Here is a 20,094-nt window from a genome sequence, read left to right on the forward strand (position 1 = left end):
TAGAATTTAAATAGCATATTTTGATAATTGCTGCTATGACAGCCTTAGGCTAAGGATATGTCAGTTTATATATATACATAAGGGATAGGAAAGTCTCTACATTGGGTCAAACAGAACTTTTTCCCCCTCTTGCCTCCTTCCCCTCCCAGCTGCTGCCCCTCTGTGCTATTTGGATTCATATTCCCTGTTCAGGAAATACCATGACTAATAATTTGGTATTTAGCCAAATACTGCAAACAGCATTCACTAGGAATTAATGGCTACTGTTGTCAGAAGTTCTGGGGCAGAGGGAAAAGAGAGGTGGTTGCAGACACAGAGCGTTGTCACATTAATTCCTTCCAGGGCAATGAATTTAAGCCACATAGTACTGAATAAGAATGGAAATAAACTGATGTGGATTTTGAACAGGATTCAACCACAAAAGTTACCTATTTCTATAAAGACCATAAATATGCTTAGTCTTACGTACACCAACTTCCCACTTCCTGCTGGAGCAAATCCCTACAGAAATACCACAGATAGCTTGTCTTTTTCAATTTCCATCATAAACAGTAATACCTGAAGTTTATTGCCATCAAGGAACAGGTAGTGTGTTAGCTATCCTTACAGTGAAAAACAACTATTTGCTGTTTTAATGTTGTTCTAGCTTATGTTATTCTAACTGCTTACAAGACAAAATAAGATGTGTTGCTGATTATATTCTGTAGTTTCGACACTATGTACAGTATCAGCATGTAGTTTGGGCATAGCCACATGCCAGATGAATAGACATGAAGACTGGTGTGGGAAGGAGACTTATATTTCACATTATTTTGATATTTGAGATTACACTTCTTAGATTTCTAAATAACAATCTTGTGTTGGTAAACACTCATTTATGTTGCTGAACACTAATATAGACTCTTCAGAGGACAATTACTCTACTCTGCAGTGGTGCAGCCACTCGAGCACTGTGTGCAGTTATGGACACCACAGTATAAGAAGGACATAAAACTATTAGACAGCTTCCAAAGGAGGGATACAAAGATGGTGAAGGGTTTGGAGGGGAAGACCTTTCCAGCATGAGGAGTAGCTGAGGTTCTTTGGTTTGTTCAGCCCAAAGCAGAGCAGGCTGAGGGGAGGCCTCATGGCAGCCTGCAGCTCCCTCATGAGGGGAGCGGAGGGGCAGGCGCTGAGCTCTGCTCTCTGGGGACAGCGACAGGACCCGAGGGAACGGCATGGAGCTGGGACAGGGGAGGGTCAGGCTGGGTGCTAGGGAAAGGTTCTGCACCCAGAGGGTGGTTGGGCAGTGGGACAGGCTCCCCTGGGCCGTGAGAGCCTGCCGGAGTTCAAGAAGCATTTGGACAGTGCTCTCAGACACAAGGTCTGGTTTTTGGGTGGTTCTGTGTAGTGCCAGGAGCTGGACTTGATGATCCTTGTAGTCTTCTTCCAACTCCGGATATTTCATGGTTCTATGAATTACAAATCATATCCATTTTTACTGAGCAAGCTACTGCATATATATGACCTCCCATTTCCAGCAATGATAATAAAAATCAAACTTAAATAATAATTTTAAAAAATAGTCTAGAAGAAAGGAAGATTGAGGAATCTGCCTACACAAGTTCACTCAGGTTTCTAAAACATAGTATTGAAGTAACAAAGCTTCTCCTAAGTACATGGGAATCCTATAGCATTGCTGGAAAAACCTCCTCCAGGTAAAACAGCAAGTAATTCTCAGAAGAGAAGCAGCATGTACCATTCTAACAGTCTGGAAGCTGCGTCAAAATATGTCTGGCATTTTCTCTTGCATGTTTTGTTTTCCTTTAGCGTGCTTGTATAACAGAACTGCAAGTGCTTTTTGAGTATCATTTGCTTCTCAAGTTTTGAGTTTAATACAACTATCAAATCTAAGAAATGTTACCCTAATTTATGATAAAAGCTAGTGATTATATTTAAAAAGACAATTCTTCTCCTTTTTAGATTTCAGTGTCAAAAACTATTCAGCATTAAAAAACAAAGAAAGAAGGAAAAAAGAAAAAAAGAAAGCAATTCTTCAAGCCCAAGCAACCAAGAAAAGGTCTAAGCAGAGGATAAACAATTATAGTAGACCATCATTATGGCCACATCTTAAACAAACTTGCGTATTTTAAGAAATCCTGAGAGTTCATTTTCTCCTGTGGAGAACAGGGTATCATCTTAAGGAAGCAGAAAACTTAAACTGAGAAAACGTCCTTCAGCAGCAGAAGCTGGTGTCCAGAGGAGCATATATTACAGAATTCCATATATTAAGAAATATAAACAAAGTAGTCAGACTGCAAAATGTAAAATTTCCAGTCACACTGCTGCTGAAAAAAAATCTCAAGTCAGTTTTAATTTTCACTTAAAAACAAAGACCTAATTTAAATAAAGTACTAGACACCCTTCTGTCTCCAAAACAGGAAAATTGTAGAGGATGCACAAATACTAACCTGTTGAGTCAACTGGATGCTGGGGCCTTTAGCATCTGAGGATCGTGTAACAGGAAGCGGAGGCACCATATCATTTTTGGCACTGGAATTATGATGTTGCAAAGTGAGTATTGCTATAATGAAATAAACTGTAAGCGTGTACAAGAATAATTAAACTGACACAGAGAGTTATATAGGCAAAATCTGGAAGGCCTATCACCTGACTTCAGCCATCCAAAAGCTATCATCTGATTATCCGTAGTCAGTGAGCAGAAGCTTCTTCAGGGCACCTTTTATCCCATCCCTATTCCAGGGCCTCTCTTCTCCTGGTCTACAAAGACAGTCCAACTTCATGGGAGGTGAGTCCTATCTCAAATCATGTACATGCTACACATATCTCAGGATGCCACCTAGCTAAAACTAGTCTTTCAAGCCCCTTGATACAGAGTATAAGTATTACTTCACAAATCAGTCTTTGTTGACTGATCCACCCATTGCAGTACAGGGCCATACTGGAGTTCCTGTGAAACATACTACTACAGATGGCATCTTGACTCTATTAATGATGTACGTATTAAGGATTTGGAAAGCAACTCATGATTTCTTCTCCCTTCAGAAACTTTATGACCTACCACCTAGGAGCGATACAGGCTTTTTTGTTTTGTTTTGTTTGTTTGTTTGTTTTTCCCCTTCCATGTGGGTCAAGCAAGCAAGCCTCTGTGGCCAAATACACCAGAAATGCTGTTGTAGTTCTTTGAGTCACTTAGCTCTGAAGACCTACTATTTACAGGGTTGCCTGAATCCTATGGCAGCAAACAATCACATGTACACCACTTCTAATCTAACCATGAGCTCTGAATAACTTCTGGGCCAGTTTAAAACAGTACATTGCTAATAATCCCATTCACATACTTCACTTCTGACAGAACAGATCTTTCACCATCAGAGCACTGGGACCGCCGATACTGACGGTAACTTCGAGGGGAATGTGAATGCCTAATGCGTATTGGGTCGCCTTGAGTCCTACGAGAGACACAAAATTCAGAACAGTAGCTTAATAAATCAGACCTTCAGCATAAAAACATAAATGCAACTGCAGACTGAGAGATGCTCATACAGTATAATAGGCAGCTTTTTGCACTGGCTGAATTTAAATGGCTAATGCTTTTCTTTTGAGTCTGTGCTTTGCACTTTAAAAGTGCAAAGGTCACAAACTGGCATGCCCACATGTAAGAATGAAACCATTTAATACAGAATGCATTAATATATGCAGCTTTAACATCAGCCCTTTCTGTTTAGTGGTGTTGTGGAAGCACATTATAATGCAAAGTGCAATCCCATTTCTGTCACAGGCAGCTGCTTGCATTAAGACATGCCATCTGTCCTGGTTCCAGTTAGGACAGAGTTAATTTTCCCTCATAGTAGCTGGTAGGGTGCTATGTTTTGGATTAGGGTGAGAAGAGCGCTGATAACATGCTGATGTTTTAATTGTTGCAGAGCAGTGTTTACACCAGGCCAAGGACTTTTCGGCTTCTCGCTCTGTCCTGCCAGCGAGCAGGCTAGGGGTGCAGCAGGAGCTGGGAGGGGACAGACCCAGGACAGCTGACCCAAACTGGCCAAAGGGGTATTCCATACCATCTGACGTCATGCTAAACAATATATAGGGGTGGCTGGCCGGGGTGGGGGGCCGGCTGCTCGGGGATAGGCTGGGCATCGGTCAGCGGGTGGTGAGCAATTGCATTGTGCATCACTTGTTTTCTTACACATTATTATTATTAATACTATTATCATTATCACTATTATTATTATTATTGTTATTATTATATTCCTGTCTTAATAAACTGTCTTTATCTCAACTCACCGGCTTCACTTTCCCGTTTCTCTCCCCCATCCCAGAGAGGGAGGGGGGAGGGTGAGCGAACTGCTGTGTGGTGTTTAGCTGCCAGCCGGGTTAAACCACAACACCATCCCAAATGGGCAATTATCACAGTGAAATAGATGTCTGTTCTTAAGGAAATGGATATGCCCTGGCAGCTACCCATGATAAGCAAGGGAAGAGGGGTTGAACAGGTCAAACAGTGCTTTAGATGGCCAGAACAAAAATTTTAAATGAAAGCAGAAGTTTAAGAAAAAAAATGGACTTGACTATTTGCATTCAGTTCTCCCTGATTCTGTAGTGCATAACATGTAGAAAAGACTGATGGGTAGCATAGGGGGACATATTGAACACACAGGCATATGGGAGGTTCATGAGTGTGTAACAAAGGGAAAGAGATTAAGATGACTTTTTTTCATAATTGGGAAAGAGAAAATACTAGGTTTTAAAAATAAGAAGTATTCTCACCCAACCCATCCTAGAAAGACATTTGGGACAGATAAGAGCCTAGGGATTACGTGTAAGCCCACTCCCATTTCAAAATAACAGAGTTCACAGTAAAAAGAAGTATATTCACAAAGAAAAATCCTGACATAAACTCACTCTATTTTAGTGTATGGAATTTCTTTCAATTGCTCCTCAGACAGGCCAGATGGATCCACAAGTTCTTTCCTAGAAAGCATTAGGCAAAGTAAAAAAAAAATGTAACAGTAATTCCAACTGCAAAATCATTCTTTTTATTATTATTACATTAGGCTAGAAAGATTTACTGAAACAAGCTATTGTCAGCCCTGAAGCTATCTTGACATCAAAATAGGAAACTTAGTAAGAAATGTGTCTAACTTCACCTTCATCACTTCGACTGCATGTCACATCCTGTTCCACCTTCCTCTCACCTCCCTGCAATCTGATCTTGTAGCTTCACAATACATACGAATACTGTGTATTCTGAATGTCATATATACTTTGGAGTAGTTAATCTTCCCAAGTGGTAGTTTTAGGTGTAATAGAATAGAATGCCTCGTCCTAAAAGTGTATTACAAACAAGTATATTTTGGAAGCCCCAGCTCTAAAACACTGCATTTTTCTTTATAATTCATCGACATGTAATGGTCATCTGTATTCAGTGGTCTGCACTTGTAGAAGATACTCTTCTACGAGATACTCTTCTACAAGACATTTACACCTGTATACTGTATTGTGGCACACAACCAAATCTGAATGTAATGCCTTGTAGGCACAGTGCGAGGGATGTGATTAACTACATGAGAGGCACTGCAGCAGCTACTCAAGACTCTATGAGGACCATACTTACTGAATATGTTTCCAGAGTTCTTCTTTAGCTTGTACATCTGGGCTTCTCCTACAAATACCAACAGAGAAAGGTTGAACTGTGAAAACTGTCATCTGACATATCACTGTCAACTGACATATCGCTGTTCCATAACCAATTTTAAAAGCACAGCCTACACAAAAATCATGGTAAGTGTAGTCCACCAGCGACTTCTATTTTAAGGATGGTTATCTCAGAAAAAGCATTAAATTTCATTGCTTCATTCTAACTGAAAAGTAAATTCTTCTAATCTCCTGTTCCACAAACCTTCAGCAAGAATATGCATAAAATATAAATGACAGAAGAGCTTCTCTTTGCAACTCAAAGCAATGCCCAGCTACCACTATCCCCTTATCCAGCTGAAGACAGCCTGTCCTGGAATAACACCTTTGTAAAAGGCCCTGAGAAATATCCTGTGGCCCACAGAGCCCTTTGTGGGCAGGAGGAGGGACAGACCATGCCAGGCTGACACAGCAGTGATCAATCCCTGGCCATCCCCAGTGAGTACCAGTAAAGAGGACCTGTTCCTCTGCTGCAGCCACTGTACAGTCCCTGCTTTCTGGTCATTTTCAAGTAAGGTTTCTACTCAGTTTATTTAACTTCGTGTTGTCTGGGCCAAAAATAAATAATAATAATAGTAACAACAACAGCAACTTTTCCCACCTTCCTCCCCCCAAATATATTTTGGCAAGTATTTCATCCATGGACAAATTACTTAGCTGAAATTGTAGTTTCTGTGTTGCAGACATGGAGATGTAGCAAAGCAAGACTGGATGGCATGCCTCATTTTTTCCATGGAAATACAGAAAATACTGCCTTCAAATGGGATACCCGTTCTTTTTATTTTCCTTATTCTATTTCATCACGGGATTAGTGTGAAACCCCCACTGCTGCTGAAGTTAAACCTGTAATTCACCAAAACCACTCAGCTAACAGGTTAAATAAGCACTCTTACACATTGGCAGGGCCTGGATTTGCATGGAGCAGTCAGATAACGCTTTCACTGGGATTATATAAATGCAGTGCAGACAGCTAGACTGTCCTACACGATCTGAGATGTGAGAGATTCAACATCTAAATGAATTCAACATGCACAAATGCTCCCACTGAAGTCACAGTTTCTCATTGATTAAGTCTTACATCATCAGATCATAAAGTTTTTTGGTTTTTGTTTTTTTTTTTCTTTATACAAAAAAGCCTGTCATAGTCAAAAATGCCTTTGGAGTGAAATACTCCAGATTTCAATGAAGATCAAGAAGGAGAGTAGAGTTCTGCCTTTTAGCACCTGCTAAATTGGCTACCCACTGCCCAGTGACAGAGCCATATTAGCAGAAATTCCAAACTGTACACTGTAGCTAACAGTTTCATTTTTTTTTTTTTTTTTAATTTATTTCACCATTACTATGTTTGGCTGATTTCCCAACCTCACTTTGAGAATAATGTTCAGAGACATCTGTATTTCAGTAAACGTTTCACAGTTGGTGTAAAGGCAGATTACTTAGAGATGGTTATTTTTATTATTATTATAATTCAGATTGTACAGGTGTAGATGTACTGGAAGAAATTAGTTTAATGCTTTATAAATACCAGAGAGAGACAAAATGGTGAGAAACAACTTTACACTTATGATTCCCTAATGGGACTAATACAAACTAATCCATAACCCTCCTGGGCTTCGAGGAGGGACGGATGCCCAGGCAGCACTTTGCAGCCAAACCCAGAAAATTCCCATCCTTGCTGGACCAACCCACCGCCCGCTCTGACTACTCAGGTCCTCATGATGGCAACAGCGACAGCCAGAAGTAGCTTGCAGTCTGATTTTTATTAGCACTCAGAGGTGTTTGTAGCATCATGTGCTCATATTTATTATAACGTATTATTTCATTTTCTCAGGCTCTCACGTCTCCCATGTCTCCTTCTCCCTTCCTGTTTTTCCTGTTTGTGTTTCCTTCTCCTTCTCACACTAGTCCATATTGTTTTTAACTCCCTAATGCAGCAGCTTGGTATGCAGTGGCTTTTAATAGCCATTTTCACCCCTCAGTTTTTAATTGATTCCTCCTTCTCTACAGCCCCCTGCTCACAAATTAGCAGCTGCAAACTCTGTATTCACCCTGGGGCTGGGAAGATAGGCATCCTCTTCTGTGACTGAATAATCAGGCAGTGGGGAATGTGAAAGCTCCCTGAAAAATGCCAGCTTCTCCAGGGAGGCTTTGTCATGCTTACAAAGCTTCAGTTTGCCTGAGGAAGCAAAGCCTCAAGGTCACTCCCAAACCCAGGACTCCCACACAGCAGGGCATTGTGCACACCACCAACCCATCTGATCATGGAAATACAACTGTTCAGGATGTGGCCGTAGGTCTCACAGTATCACCAAATATCATATAAAACCTCACCAGCACTAAGAAATAATAATCTGTGGACCTGTGTGGGAAGTGAATGATTAAATAAGAAGCCACCTTCATTTCTCCATTCTCTAGGAACTGTGCCTCCTGCGGCCAGCTCTGGGTGCTTAACTCTGTGATCTCCACCATCTCTCTCTCCTCCTTTTCCTTCTACCCCACAACAACACTGATGAGGAAGCCACTGCTGTAAAATACCTGTAGCTTCAAATATGGCATCCCACAAAGAAAAAGAAAAAAGTACAAAGGAGAACAACTAAACACAATCATTCCTCAAGCAAATGTTTTTAGGTATTCTCATCATAACATTATTTATTTTCCACATGCTTAAGAAGTGTTACAATACTGGGATAACCTCACAGCATTTATCTGAGTTAACTCCCAGCAAAAGAATATTCAGAAGTATGATACAGGTCAAGTATCTGAATAGAAGCATTTTTCTATGAAAGGTTTGTTCCTGCTTCCTTTGAAGGTTGCAGGATCATTATCACTCCAAAATGAAGAAAAGCCTATAAAAAGAGTGGTCTTGTTAGGGTGTAATGTAGGTATTGTGATAACTGCATTGGAAATTCATGTTTGTATAGCACTTAGTAAGCCCGTGACATTCAAGCCAGACCACAATCCCTCTTTCATGTTGTTTTCACCTTTTCTATTGTGAATTGTTTGAGAACTCACGGCTTGGAAACATAACATATACACAGATTGTCCTATTGCAGTATCCGAATCAAGTTTCAAACACACAATGGCTTCTGGACAATTAGTTCACTAATCGAATTCTCTAATGTGCAAGAAACCTAGTGGGAATTCCCAGTAAGTGGTGAGTCTCTGGGGTTTTTTGTTTGTTCTTATTCTGTTTTTACAAGCTCAAACAACCCTGCATGTTAATAAGGTCTACATTATTTTCTGTATCTGCATCTGCACCCTCATTAATATTTCAGTTTGATTCACAAATGGTAAATTTAAATAGCCGTGGAATTTTAATGGCCATTCTTAATTAAAAAAGCCCTTTGGCTACACAGATGTTTTACGTGAACTCTTGAAAATAAACCCTGTAGAACTAGAATTGGGAGCTCTCTCTATCTGCTGATTCTTTTACAAGAAAGAAAGGTCAATTTTCTTGTCAACTATTTTTATTCCTGAGACCAAGGAGACACCAACCCCCACCATCACTAATGATTAATATTGCTCATAATCAAACAAATGAAATGCGATGCACCAAAAACAATAAAAACATTTCAGCCATTACTTCACACTTCCAAAATGAACCTCTAGTTAACCTGACTGTAATAAGGAACTTGATGTGAAAGACTTATTTGTATTATTAAAATGAAGGTTTTGTAGCAGTTGTTAAATGTGCAGATTGAAGTGACCATATGACGAGATTTAAAAATAAAAATACCCATACCCTACACTCTAAGAAATCAGTTGTTTCCCCTGCCTCTGACCTGCATCCAGTCATGTAAGCAAGCAGCTAAGCCAAATTAAATTAAATAACTGCTCTTATAACCTAATGCAGCTAAGGCTTATCCATCTTATTTGATTTGGCCATTCAAATAGTTAAAGGCCTTTTACTGAACTTTTATAAAAGCCCTTTTTAAAGGAATTCTCTTTTTACTTTTTCAGCTCATATTTTCATAGATTAAATATCTATTAATTATCTATGCCATGCTTGGGGGCTTGGACTTGTTTGGGTTTTCGTTTTTTGCTTTTTTTAACTGAAGAATGAGATAAAAGGGAGGAATATAATCATTATTAACACAAGGGAAAGAAATGAGGAATCATACAAAATCTTCAGGACTTTCCCCTTTCTTTGTATTCTCTAGGATCTTCCCTTTCTTTATAAAACAGTATATGTTTACAGTTTTTGCTAACAGTAATTTAAATGAAATATAACCCAGAATGTCACTGTGCTCGAAAATAAAACCCATTTCATAACCGTATTTAGCCACAAGAGGGAGCCTGTGCTGTCCAACAAATGACATTTACTTGGCACATGGTAAAAGAGAAAAAAGTTGCCTATAAATTTAATCTAGGCATTATAACTGAGTGTATTTCCCAGTTTACAGCACTTTACGCATATAGTAAAAAAAAATAAAATCAAAATTGATCACCTGTATTTATTTTGTGGTGTCCATACAAGTGAGTTTTAATATTTCTGATTTTTAGTAATACATGATTGTATATGATTGTATAATTGCACCTAATAACATTTTACTTTTGTGCATGTGAAAGTGAACAAGTCTGTACAAAACCAGTTAAAGCAGAAATTCCAACATTTGGAATTTTAATGACAAATAATCTTTCTCATAAAAAGATGAAAATTTTAAGCTATGAAATGAGATAGAAGTGAGTTTCAGCACCATGGGTAACTGAGAACAGAACTCAAGGGGATTTTAATACCAGAAACTTCAGTGCAGATTACAGCTTCAGTAGGTAAGAATGAAATAGTTTATTAAGGCATTATACAGGTTCTGTTGGTCCAGTCTTCACATGAAAGAAAAAGTTAAGACATTAAAGGGAAGTGTCTACCTAAGCGTGCTATAGAGGTCACATGTTATGCCATCAGCATCAGAGCTCGGCAGTTCATGTATTTTAGCCAGGCAGTGAGGATGGGGACAGAGTTTCAAAGATCGCTCCCTCTTGCCTTCTCTCCCAATGCCTCCCTCCCAGCTGCTCTTCTTGCCCTGCCCTGCCATACCCTCTGCTTTGGATGGCAGATTAGGCTGGACACAAACACAGTACAAAACTGTTTGTCTATACCCCAAAACATGCCATTAAAACACATTACAATAAGCCAATATTTTCATCAGTTTGATAGAAATTATTTTACAAGCTAACAACTTTGCCATGTCAAAACCAGCTTTCAGTAGGACAGCCTAGCAGCATCGCTCCATCATGGAAGTCCTGATATCGGGATGCAATAAAATCAGTGGCTGATAGGTACTAATGATAATTTGACAAGGAGGCATCAGTAGTTGGTCTCACCTGGAACAATCCTGCAGACTCTATTGATTTAAGACGCATACACACACTTCACAAAAATTCCTGCACCTATCACACAAAATCTGAATGTTTTCCCAGAACCAGGAATCACTGCGCTCATTACGGAGCTAAGCATCCAGGACTTCATCCAAGGTAATGGAGTGAGTTACAGTTCAGGTGTGTTACAAAGCCCCTTCTCTATTACTCATACCTTGCAATTCAAATCACTATGGTAAGGGAGTTAGACCTCAAAGACTAATCTGCTAATTTAAGGATGTGCCACATGAAGGTTGCTGCTCCTCAGCAGCTGAGAGCAATAACCATGCTGGAGATATTCCTCCTACATTTTAACGTGCCACAGCAGCCTTAATTTTCATGTCAAAGTGGGTACATACGATCGAGATCTGTGCCTGGATCGCCGGTAGTTCGGATCTGCCTGGTTTTTCTCCTTTTGTCGACGAAGCACAGCTTCCCACTGAGGACCTGAGTCAACCATGTCATTCTCTTGCCGTAATCTGCAAAAGAAGTACAAGGAGTTTAGTCTGAGGTCTCCAAGACAGGATGCTCAGAGGAAGAGATGAGTTGGTTTTTTTTGTTGTTGTTTTTGTTTTTTTTAATCTCCACTGAAATCCAGCTCCTGCAATCAAATATTTTTAATTTTTACCTTGCTTAATTTTAATTAATCTTCCCAAAGTACGTAAAATGCAAGAACCCACATAAATGGAAACTCACTAATTTGCTACCTAGAAACAGCTTAAGTGAAAAAAATTAATCAATCTAAGCCATTAAAAACAAGCCTACAGCTCAAATTCAACCTGTCTTCCCAGCCCAAACCAAACATCTGGATGTTTTTCCTTTCTCACTTAGGTGTTAATGTACACCTCATCTACAGCAAATGTAAGCCTGATATGCTGACACAAAGCTGTCATACAACTACGACTCATTCACCTCCTTTGCCACCTTTTTACCACTTTGCCTGGTAACCCTTCCCATCAGGTGCTTCTGGTCAAGGGAACATGCACACTGCCCTAAAAAGAAGGATAATCCCACCACAAAGGACACACAGTTAATCTCCTTGTTTTATTGAGGTGACAGAGGGAGGCAAAAGTAAAAATGGGGAGGGGAGAAGGTGTTAAACTCCAGCCCTGCCTCCCCAGGGTGGATGGGTGGAAGCAGGACAGGACAGCATCCCATTCAGAGGTGCAGACAAGCCCATTCCTCAAGCAGTAGCTGAACTAACAGGGCATGAAAATCTAAATTCTGTGAATCACATCGTAACATTAAAATATCCAAATTCTTTAGAACTATGATGTTCCAGTGCTAGGCATTTTCAGATGTGATTTTTTATTTCTTCTAAAGCCATGAATCCATTACTGGAATGTAGTAAAGATTAAAACGAATGTAAAAATCCTGTAAAGTCATCAAGTTCAACAGCAGGCTGAATTAATTCTACAATGACATGACTAGTCAGGACAATCAGTGTGACAGTGGCTGGTCATTCAAAGTTCTACAGAATCTTCAAGGTTTTAGGGTTGCAGATACATCTGCTTCTGCTGTGACAAAATGATACGTTGGGACAAATGAAACTTAAGTTCATTTAAAATTTAAGTTCATTTAAAATTTAAATTCTATTTGAATTCAAAATTCAACAAGGATTTAAAAACATTCCTGAAAAATATTACTGCAAGAGTAGGTTGCCTGATAAGACAGTATGACTGGCATACTGAAGAAACCAGAGAAGTTTAACAATAACAGGAAGACTGTAGGTAGAACAAACAAACCATCAGATATGAGTGAATTACCTGGTGGAGACAATGCAAAGTATGCTGTTGTTGTTGCTCTTCAGTACATAGGTACCTTTCTAGTTGAATTTTGAATAGTATCAGGCTGAACTGGCTAAGCAGGCTGCTGCTTTTCCTTTAATCTGATCTTCTCTCACATGCATAATGAGTTTTGAGCTAGATTCCCAACTACTGTAGCACCACAACTCTACTAAATGGCACCAACCATCTGGGGTAGACAACAACATCAGGTTTTGATTTCTAAGCAGGTCTTTTTAAACCTGTAATCTGGTTGCATGGATTAACATAAGCATCTAACTAAGGTTTTTGTAGAAGAACTCACACGGCGACAAGCAATGAATTGTGATTTTCATCCTGAATAATCCAATTTGTTGGGACAGCAATCATCCCACATGGTATAAACAGTATCAAATGCCTCACACATACGGCTGTTGCTTAAAAAGTACCACCGTATCACAGCAGACCTCTGTTAGATGAAGATATGAGGCAATAAGGCTTAATTTTGCAGCTGCAAAAAGGTACTATGCTCACATTTAACTATACAAAGGATGACCAAGGTAACACAGCCTCTACATAAAATACATGACTTAGATTAAATGATCAAATCATAATTATTGAGGGGTAGAATATTTAGCACTCTGACAACAGAATTGACAACCCATATAAAACTGTGAAGAAGTTTAACTCAAAATCTAATTTTCTATTTCGAAGTAGTTTTGATAGAAAAACATTGCCCTTGTACTCCATTACAAATTCCCATTCATTTTTTTCACATTTTTCTCCCACATAGTAACAAATTGATCAATGTCTTATAGAAAGAAAATTGTTCTCACTGGCATGTGAAATAAATTGACTTAAGATCAATGGCTATCACAGGGACAAACTGGGCACTGTCAGCAGAAAGACTGTATGTGATGGTAAAATGGAAAGCTAGAAGACTATTATCACTCATCTATTGATGTGGAGATGTTTATTCCCCTTTTCAAGGTGATATGAAAGCAAGCTACGTTTACCCAATGATAAATTCCCTTCGTTCTTAAGCCAAGCAACTTGACTCCTGAAATTACATTCAAATTATTTCAGAATATAATTATCATCTATGGTCAGTGTACAATAATGAGTGGCTTGTTGGCAATATGAAGGTGAAAGGCAGTCTTAGCTGCAGTGACCATGAGATGGTGGAATTCAGGATCTTGATGTTGGGAGAAGGGCAAAAAGCAAGATCACAATAGTGTACTTCAAGAGAGCAGACTCTGGCCTCTTCAAAGATCTTCTTGGAAGAGTACTGTTGGATAAGGCCCTGGAAGGAAGAAGGGCCCAAGGAAGCTGGTTTGTATTCAAGAATCACCTCATCCAAGTTCAAGAGAAGCCCATTCCAGTGAATAGGAAGTCCGGAAAAAATGCCAGGTCTGTGTGAATGAACAAGGAGCTCCTGCCAAAAACTCACATACAAAAAGGAAGCATAGAGAGATTGGAAGCAAGGACAGGTAACCTGGGAGGAATGCAGAGACACTGTCTGATCTGATAATCCATTCCCATCTTTCCTGTAGGCCCCCTTTAAGTATTGGAAGGCCATTTTAAAGTCTCCCTAGAGCCTTCTCTTCTCCAGGCTGAACAGCCACAACTGTGTCAGCCTATATTCATAGGAGAGGTGCTTCAGTCATTTCAACCTGCTCTAGGTGTCTGCTTGAGCAAGGGGGTTGGACCAGATAACCTCCAGAGGTCCCTGCTAGCCCCAGCCATTCTGTGATTCCGTGATCTTCATGTAACAGATTTTCTAAGTTTAGTCAAGTAGAAGACTACGCTTCAGTACATCTTGTTTACCAGTATAACATATTTATATCCACAAAACAAATTTTGACCATAGCATTTAAAAAAGACATATTTCTTCTGTGTTGTAAATACGCTCACCGTAGGTTCTTCATCATAATGTAAATATTTCCTTAGGATAAAACATTCATATGCTGCAGTGAAACCTCAAAGATTGAGATCGAGTAAAGAATTTACCCCTAATCTTTTTCTACTGTTTTACCTTTAATAGGTCTCACCTGCAGCTCTGTTTTTCTGTGATAATTTGTTTTCATCCGATAAAAAGTTCAGTGATCTCTTCCCATGTGAACAATATATTCTACTCTTCTATGATCAGAATCAGATTCTTTTGGATAACATGAGTATTCAGTCATTTTATTCCAATACAACTGTAAAATTTTGTGTTAGCTTTTGCCAGGAAGCCAGTTATCATAATGGGAAATAAATTAGTATTAATCCATGCAAGAGATAAAATTGAGTAACAGTACTTGGGAGCCTCACTGTATTGTCCCATCTAATCTTGTTAGGGCTGGCTCACCACTGCTGACCGGAAAGTCATTCAGTGCCCCTGTGCCCTTCCAGCTTATTGTATTCCTGCTTTGGCTGCTAACAAAATGCAGGAATTCATTATAACCGGTGGTTTTTCTGTACCTGCTGACAGGGAACAAGTATCAGAACTTCCGCTTATTTAAGTGCTTGTTTACTTTAGCACTGATGACTTTTGATCTGATTGGATTTCAAGTGACCACCAAAGAGCAAGATGTGATTCAACGTTAATATTTTAAATGTATCTTACATTTCTGAGATTGTAAAAAAATAAAAAAATAAAAAATACACATCCATCTACACAAATGATTACTCTCTTTAATTGTAAGATTTTTTTCACAAACAGAAGAGAGGTTGGTAAAGGCCCATTTATTCTTCAGAAAACAATAAGCACTACTTAATCCTTCCAATAATTTAATTTTTATAATGCAGAAAGCTCTTAAAAACATTTTTGTGGTCAGCCTCTAATTTCCTTTACTTGCTTGTGAAACTCCGAGAACAAGAAGTTTCACAGGAGAAAAAAGCTGACAAGTGTGTTCTATGAGAAATTAATACAAAATACTATTTACCTACTGATCACTTAAAATATGCTCAGCATTTCATTCAAACCTCAGAGTTCAGCTGGAAAACAAAACTTCCATACACACTAGTTTACCAGTTTAGCTGAGTGTCTCCAGTCTGATTTAAGCCAAAGAAATCTCACGGCTCAGCTATTCTTTCTACTAGTCCATTCCAGTGTCACTGATTTTACAGAACCCCTGTAACTATTGGAAGTTATGCTTAAAATACATATTTCTGTAGGACTGTTTTAACATATCTAGCACATAATTATTTCTAAGAGCTTCTGAACATCTGAAATATCTGAAACATCTGAAAATAATTTATCACTCACAGTATTGCAGGTGAAACAGTGGGGAACTATGGCAGCCCATGCAGACAGCTATTTAGAAAACTTGCCTATTAAATGATTCCTCTTTTGTGCAGTTAGAGTCCTCTTATGCATTATGAAGAAGTTATATGTGTATTTTTAAAATAAGTTTTCACTTATCTGAGTAACACTCAGATGCTGTTATCACAAGTGCAACATAAAAGTGGCTCTAAAAAAAAAAAAGACTTTTTTTCCTAAAGTAAATCACTTGTTATTGCAACTTCTTACCAGCAACAAGAAAAATAGAACATAAAAAAAAGAAAACTTGCTAGCATCACTTAATATTAACTGCTGTTAATGGCACTGTACACATTTTGGGTTTAGGAACACACTTTACATTTTAGAAAATAAAAATATTTACACAATTAAATGCATGCATTTAAAAACAACACAAAGTTTCTGATCCACTAAAAAATATTTTGTCAATTTGCCTCAAAAGCATATTTTCTGCTAAAAACCTGTATTTGAAATTTTTCAGGTGTTAAAGTATATGCTGTGAATATCATATCATTGCCATTATCCACTTTATGTGCATAAATATTGCAAGCCTTTTATAAATACGTCCAGTATTTGATTTTGCAGTTCATCAATGAGATCTTGCCAAGCATCAGGAAAGTGTGGATTTGTGACGTATACCTATAGTGTATATGTGATTTGGCAATTCTCTTTCTTTTTATTCGAGCAAGAACCTTAAGTTGCCTAAGGAGAACAGTATACTTGTAAAGCATTATTTTTTTATTAGGGTTATCTCAGGAAAGTCCATTTTCCATTTGTTTGTGTTTAATGTTTCTCTCTCTAAATTATGCAATGGTCACCTGTTTCTCTTCTTCCGATGTTCTCTGTTGGAATTTTCTGATTCACTGCCACTACTGGTGTTACAACGAGATCGCGATCTGGAGAGGAGAAAAGCAAGATTTAAAGATCAATTTATCCACTGACATGTCAGAAGCACCAACATTCTCAACAAGGAATGGACAACACTGAAAAGATTATTAGGAAAATAAGAATTACAGGAGTCTACAGGGCTTGTCTACACCTGAGAGTCATAGTATCTTTTTCTTATTAATTGATCAGAAATAACTGCTTCAAAGGTAGTGCACCCAGAATGCAGTGACAGGTGAGTGCTCCTTTCCTTTTAAATCATTGTACTGTATTTTTAAAAATTATTTTATCTCTCAGTATTCTCTGTGTATGTGCCACAGTGAAATGTTTCTAAAAAATAGCTTCTAAAAAGCTCAATCATTTTCTTAGTGTTTGGTGGTCTGGATGAAACACCACTAACACTGAGTTTCTTGCAGATCTTTATAGATACTGAAAGGCTGAAGTGCACAGAGTGGCAGGTGTGTGTATCGGCACAGCTTTGAGATGACCCCAGGCACAGCTACAAAGATGATGCACCACGTGAGGAAAAAATAAGTATAGCAGTTACTTCAGCAGTTACCTCTGACTGCGGAGCTTCAAATGGTAAGGTGACATTTATGGCTCTGATTATTTACTACTGAAAAAGACTGGTGGAACAGGCTGATACAAAAGTAGACAGGTAAGACTGAGAGCTGAGCTTCAAGAAGAAAATGGGGATGCACCTTCCTGCAGGCAAGTTCCTCTCAGTACTGAGAAGTGATCAGCAAATACTACCTGAAACTTTTAAATCCCTGATTGCCACTGATCAAGATTTTGGAGCAGACAAACCAGCTGTCAGGGCCTTGGTCCTAGAAACTAGGACTCTATTACCATACCACTGGGCTTGGTCCTAAAAAATGGCACTCTCATCAAAACCTTTGGACCATTCTTTAGTGTCATGATGCTCTCAGCTTCTCAAGAAAGACACGTTTCTCTGTGATATTAATGGGAAAAGTTTACCAATATTAATGCAGAAAAATGTTACCCTGAAGGAAGGAAAGATTAAAAGACAGTGTCCAAAAGATACTGGCTCAAGAACATTCAGACAGTTCAGAGAGCAACACATGCACTAGAACTGCAGCAGACCTTATGTACCCAGAAGTACACCTTTCTCTTCCCCTCCAAACCACCCCAAATTTTATCAGATATCTTATAGCATCTAATCTTGACTCTCAACATCAACATGAGAGCAATACTTTTTTTTTTTAAATACTTTTTTTTTTTTTTAAAAAAAAAAACCTTCCTGGTCAGAGCAACACTGTTCTTTCACGTTTCAAGTATTTCCTTGCTCTGATTTAAACAATTTATCCTAAAAAGTTCCAAGGAGGAAAAAAAAAAAAAAAAAAAAAAAAAAAGCATAGCAGGAGAATTGCAAGATAAAACACCCTATTTGCTCAAAATCAAGATAAACATTTCTCTTGCTTTTCAGGAATGAAAATCTGATCCACTTTTTGGGTACTGCACATCAAATTACCTTGTGTTCCCTGTCAAGAAAGCACTTGCAAAGACAGCAGGACTGCTGAGCTGCCAGCTGAGTGGCAGCTTATTCATGCTAGGTGTCAGAATACTGTCTTTCACTGCATATCAGCTTTTACTGAAGTGAATAAAATACTTTTTTTTTTAATGATGATTTACTAAGTCGGGTGCAGGAACACAAGCTAATCTTGATTACAAAGCAAGTTTCATGATTTTTCTCGTGGTCGTGCAATATATTTGATATTTTTAAGGGTGGTATACATGCATGGTCTGACATGTGGATCAAGAAAGAGGGAATAATCAGTTACACAAGAGAGGCAGAACATACACAGCCCAGCAGGGGACTTAGGGATAGGATTGCTATTTCAGAGAAAGAATTGACAGAGAGGGCTCATATTCAGGTGCAGTCCTTTTTTGATTAAAATGTGAGGAGGGTAGTCAAACTGTGCGAAAGTTCAGAATGTCTATTCCTATATACAATAACAAATCTGTACATTTGTCATGTACAGCCTTCAGGAAGAGGTCCCTTCTGAGTAATGGGGTTCCCACAAGAGGTGCCCAACTAAATCCTCTCTGCTTTATGTTCTGGACCTCCACCATGGGTGTATCACTGACAGACTGAAATGGTTACATCCTTCAAAAAAATAATCTGTTATCTCAGGTGCAAAGTACATGAGCTCTTTCCCTGACTTCCTGTGATTGTCCCTGAGATGTTTATGTCTCTGCCAGAGCTCCTTTCCCATGCTGGAGTGGTGAATCAGATCCTGGGAGTGCCTCCTCTCTTTCACAGTCTTCAAGAGACTCAGACACCAAAATGTACTGCACTGTGTCCCTTTTCCAACAGCCAGGACAGGAACACAGGAGCAAGGAGAAGTGCAGCACAGAATCAAAGCAGGCAGATATGGTACTGGAGAACTTCAGATGCAAAGTATCTGACAAAAGCTGAAGTTATGGAAGGGCAGTTATGACTTTACACCAGCATTCCATTTGGAAGTGTGACATCCAGACACAATTGCACAGGAAAAGAAGTGAAGTATAACACAAAAAGTCAGCAAAAATGTGTAAAACACACTGAGAAGACTGTATGAAGTTTAAGCAAAAGGGATATGCCTCTGTATCCACTTTTTGCAGGGCAATTAATCTCAAATGACAATGCACTTGCTTTCAAAACAGATGAATTAAGTGGACTGGGACGCTAGAGAACTCAAAAACTGCAAATGCAAAATCCAAGAGCTCAGACTTCTGCAACTGACTTTCAAGCTGCAGACAAGCCTTTACTAAAGTTCCACGAACTATTTCTATTATGGTAACAAGTAACAATGTGCAAGGTAGCTTGTAGGAATCTGTGCTGTGATAAAGTTATGTTACAAAGCATTGGAAAGAAAAATGTAAATGAATGGAACACAATAAGCATTTTAAACATTCTAGAGGATGAAGGACAATGAAGGAAGGGAGGGGTTACAGGGAACTAAAATATGATTAGTACTTTTGCTATCATTTCATAACTGCTATAGTTTATATATTTACCTTCTCCTTTGCTTTAACTCTGAATCTTCGCCACAGTTTTGGGTTTTCCTATGATATTAAGGAAGTTTTAATGAAAAACCACTGGGT

The 20,094-nt window shown here is 38.8% G+C and overlaps 1 protein-coding gene across 4 annotated transcripts in view; it reads right to left on the minus strand.

Moving 5' to 3' along the window:
* Positions 1-20,094, minus strand: part of EPB41L4A (erythrocyte membrane protein band 4.1 like 4A) — a 135,641-nt gene that overhangs the window by 2,214 nt on the left and 113,333 nt on the right. For 2 of the 4 annotated variants that reach the window (XM_083816515.1, XM_083816514.1), the window contains exons 16-22: positions 20,008-20,055; positions 16,920-16,997; positions 11,415-11,534; positions 5,621-5,668; positions 4,909-4,977; positions 3,342-3,452; positions 2,451-2,532 (exon numbers count right to left, since the gene is read on the minus strand). In XM_083816515.1, the coding sequence (XP_083672641.1) occupies positions 2,451-2,532; positions 3,342-3,452; positions 4,909-4,977; positions 5,621-5,668; positions 11,415-11,534; positions 16,920-16,997; positions 20,008-20,055 (556 nt within the window). The remainder of the gene's footprint in view (positions 1-2,450; positions 2,533-3,341; positions 3,453-4,908; positions 4,978-5,620; positions 5,669-11,414; positions 11,535-16,919; positions 16,998-20,007; positions 20,056-20,094) is intronic. The other 2 variants (XM_083816517.1, XM_083816516.1) reach the window with 1 other exon arrangement.

The sequence above is a fragment of the Anser anser genome (genome assembly GCF_964211835.1).
Source record: "Anser anser genome assembly, chromosome: Z".
NCBI classification, from domain to species: Eukaryota; Metazoa; Chordata; class Aves; order Anseriformes; family Anatidae; genus Anser; species Anser anser.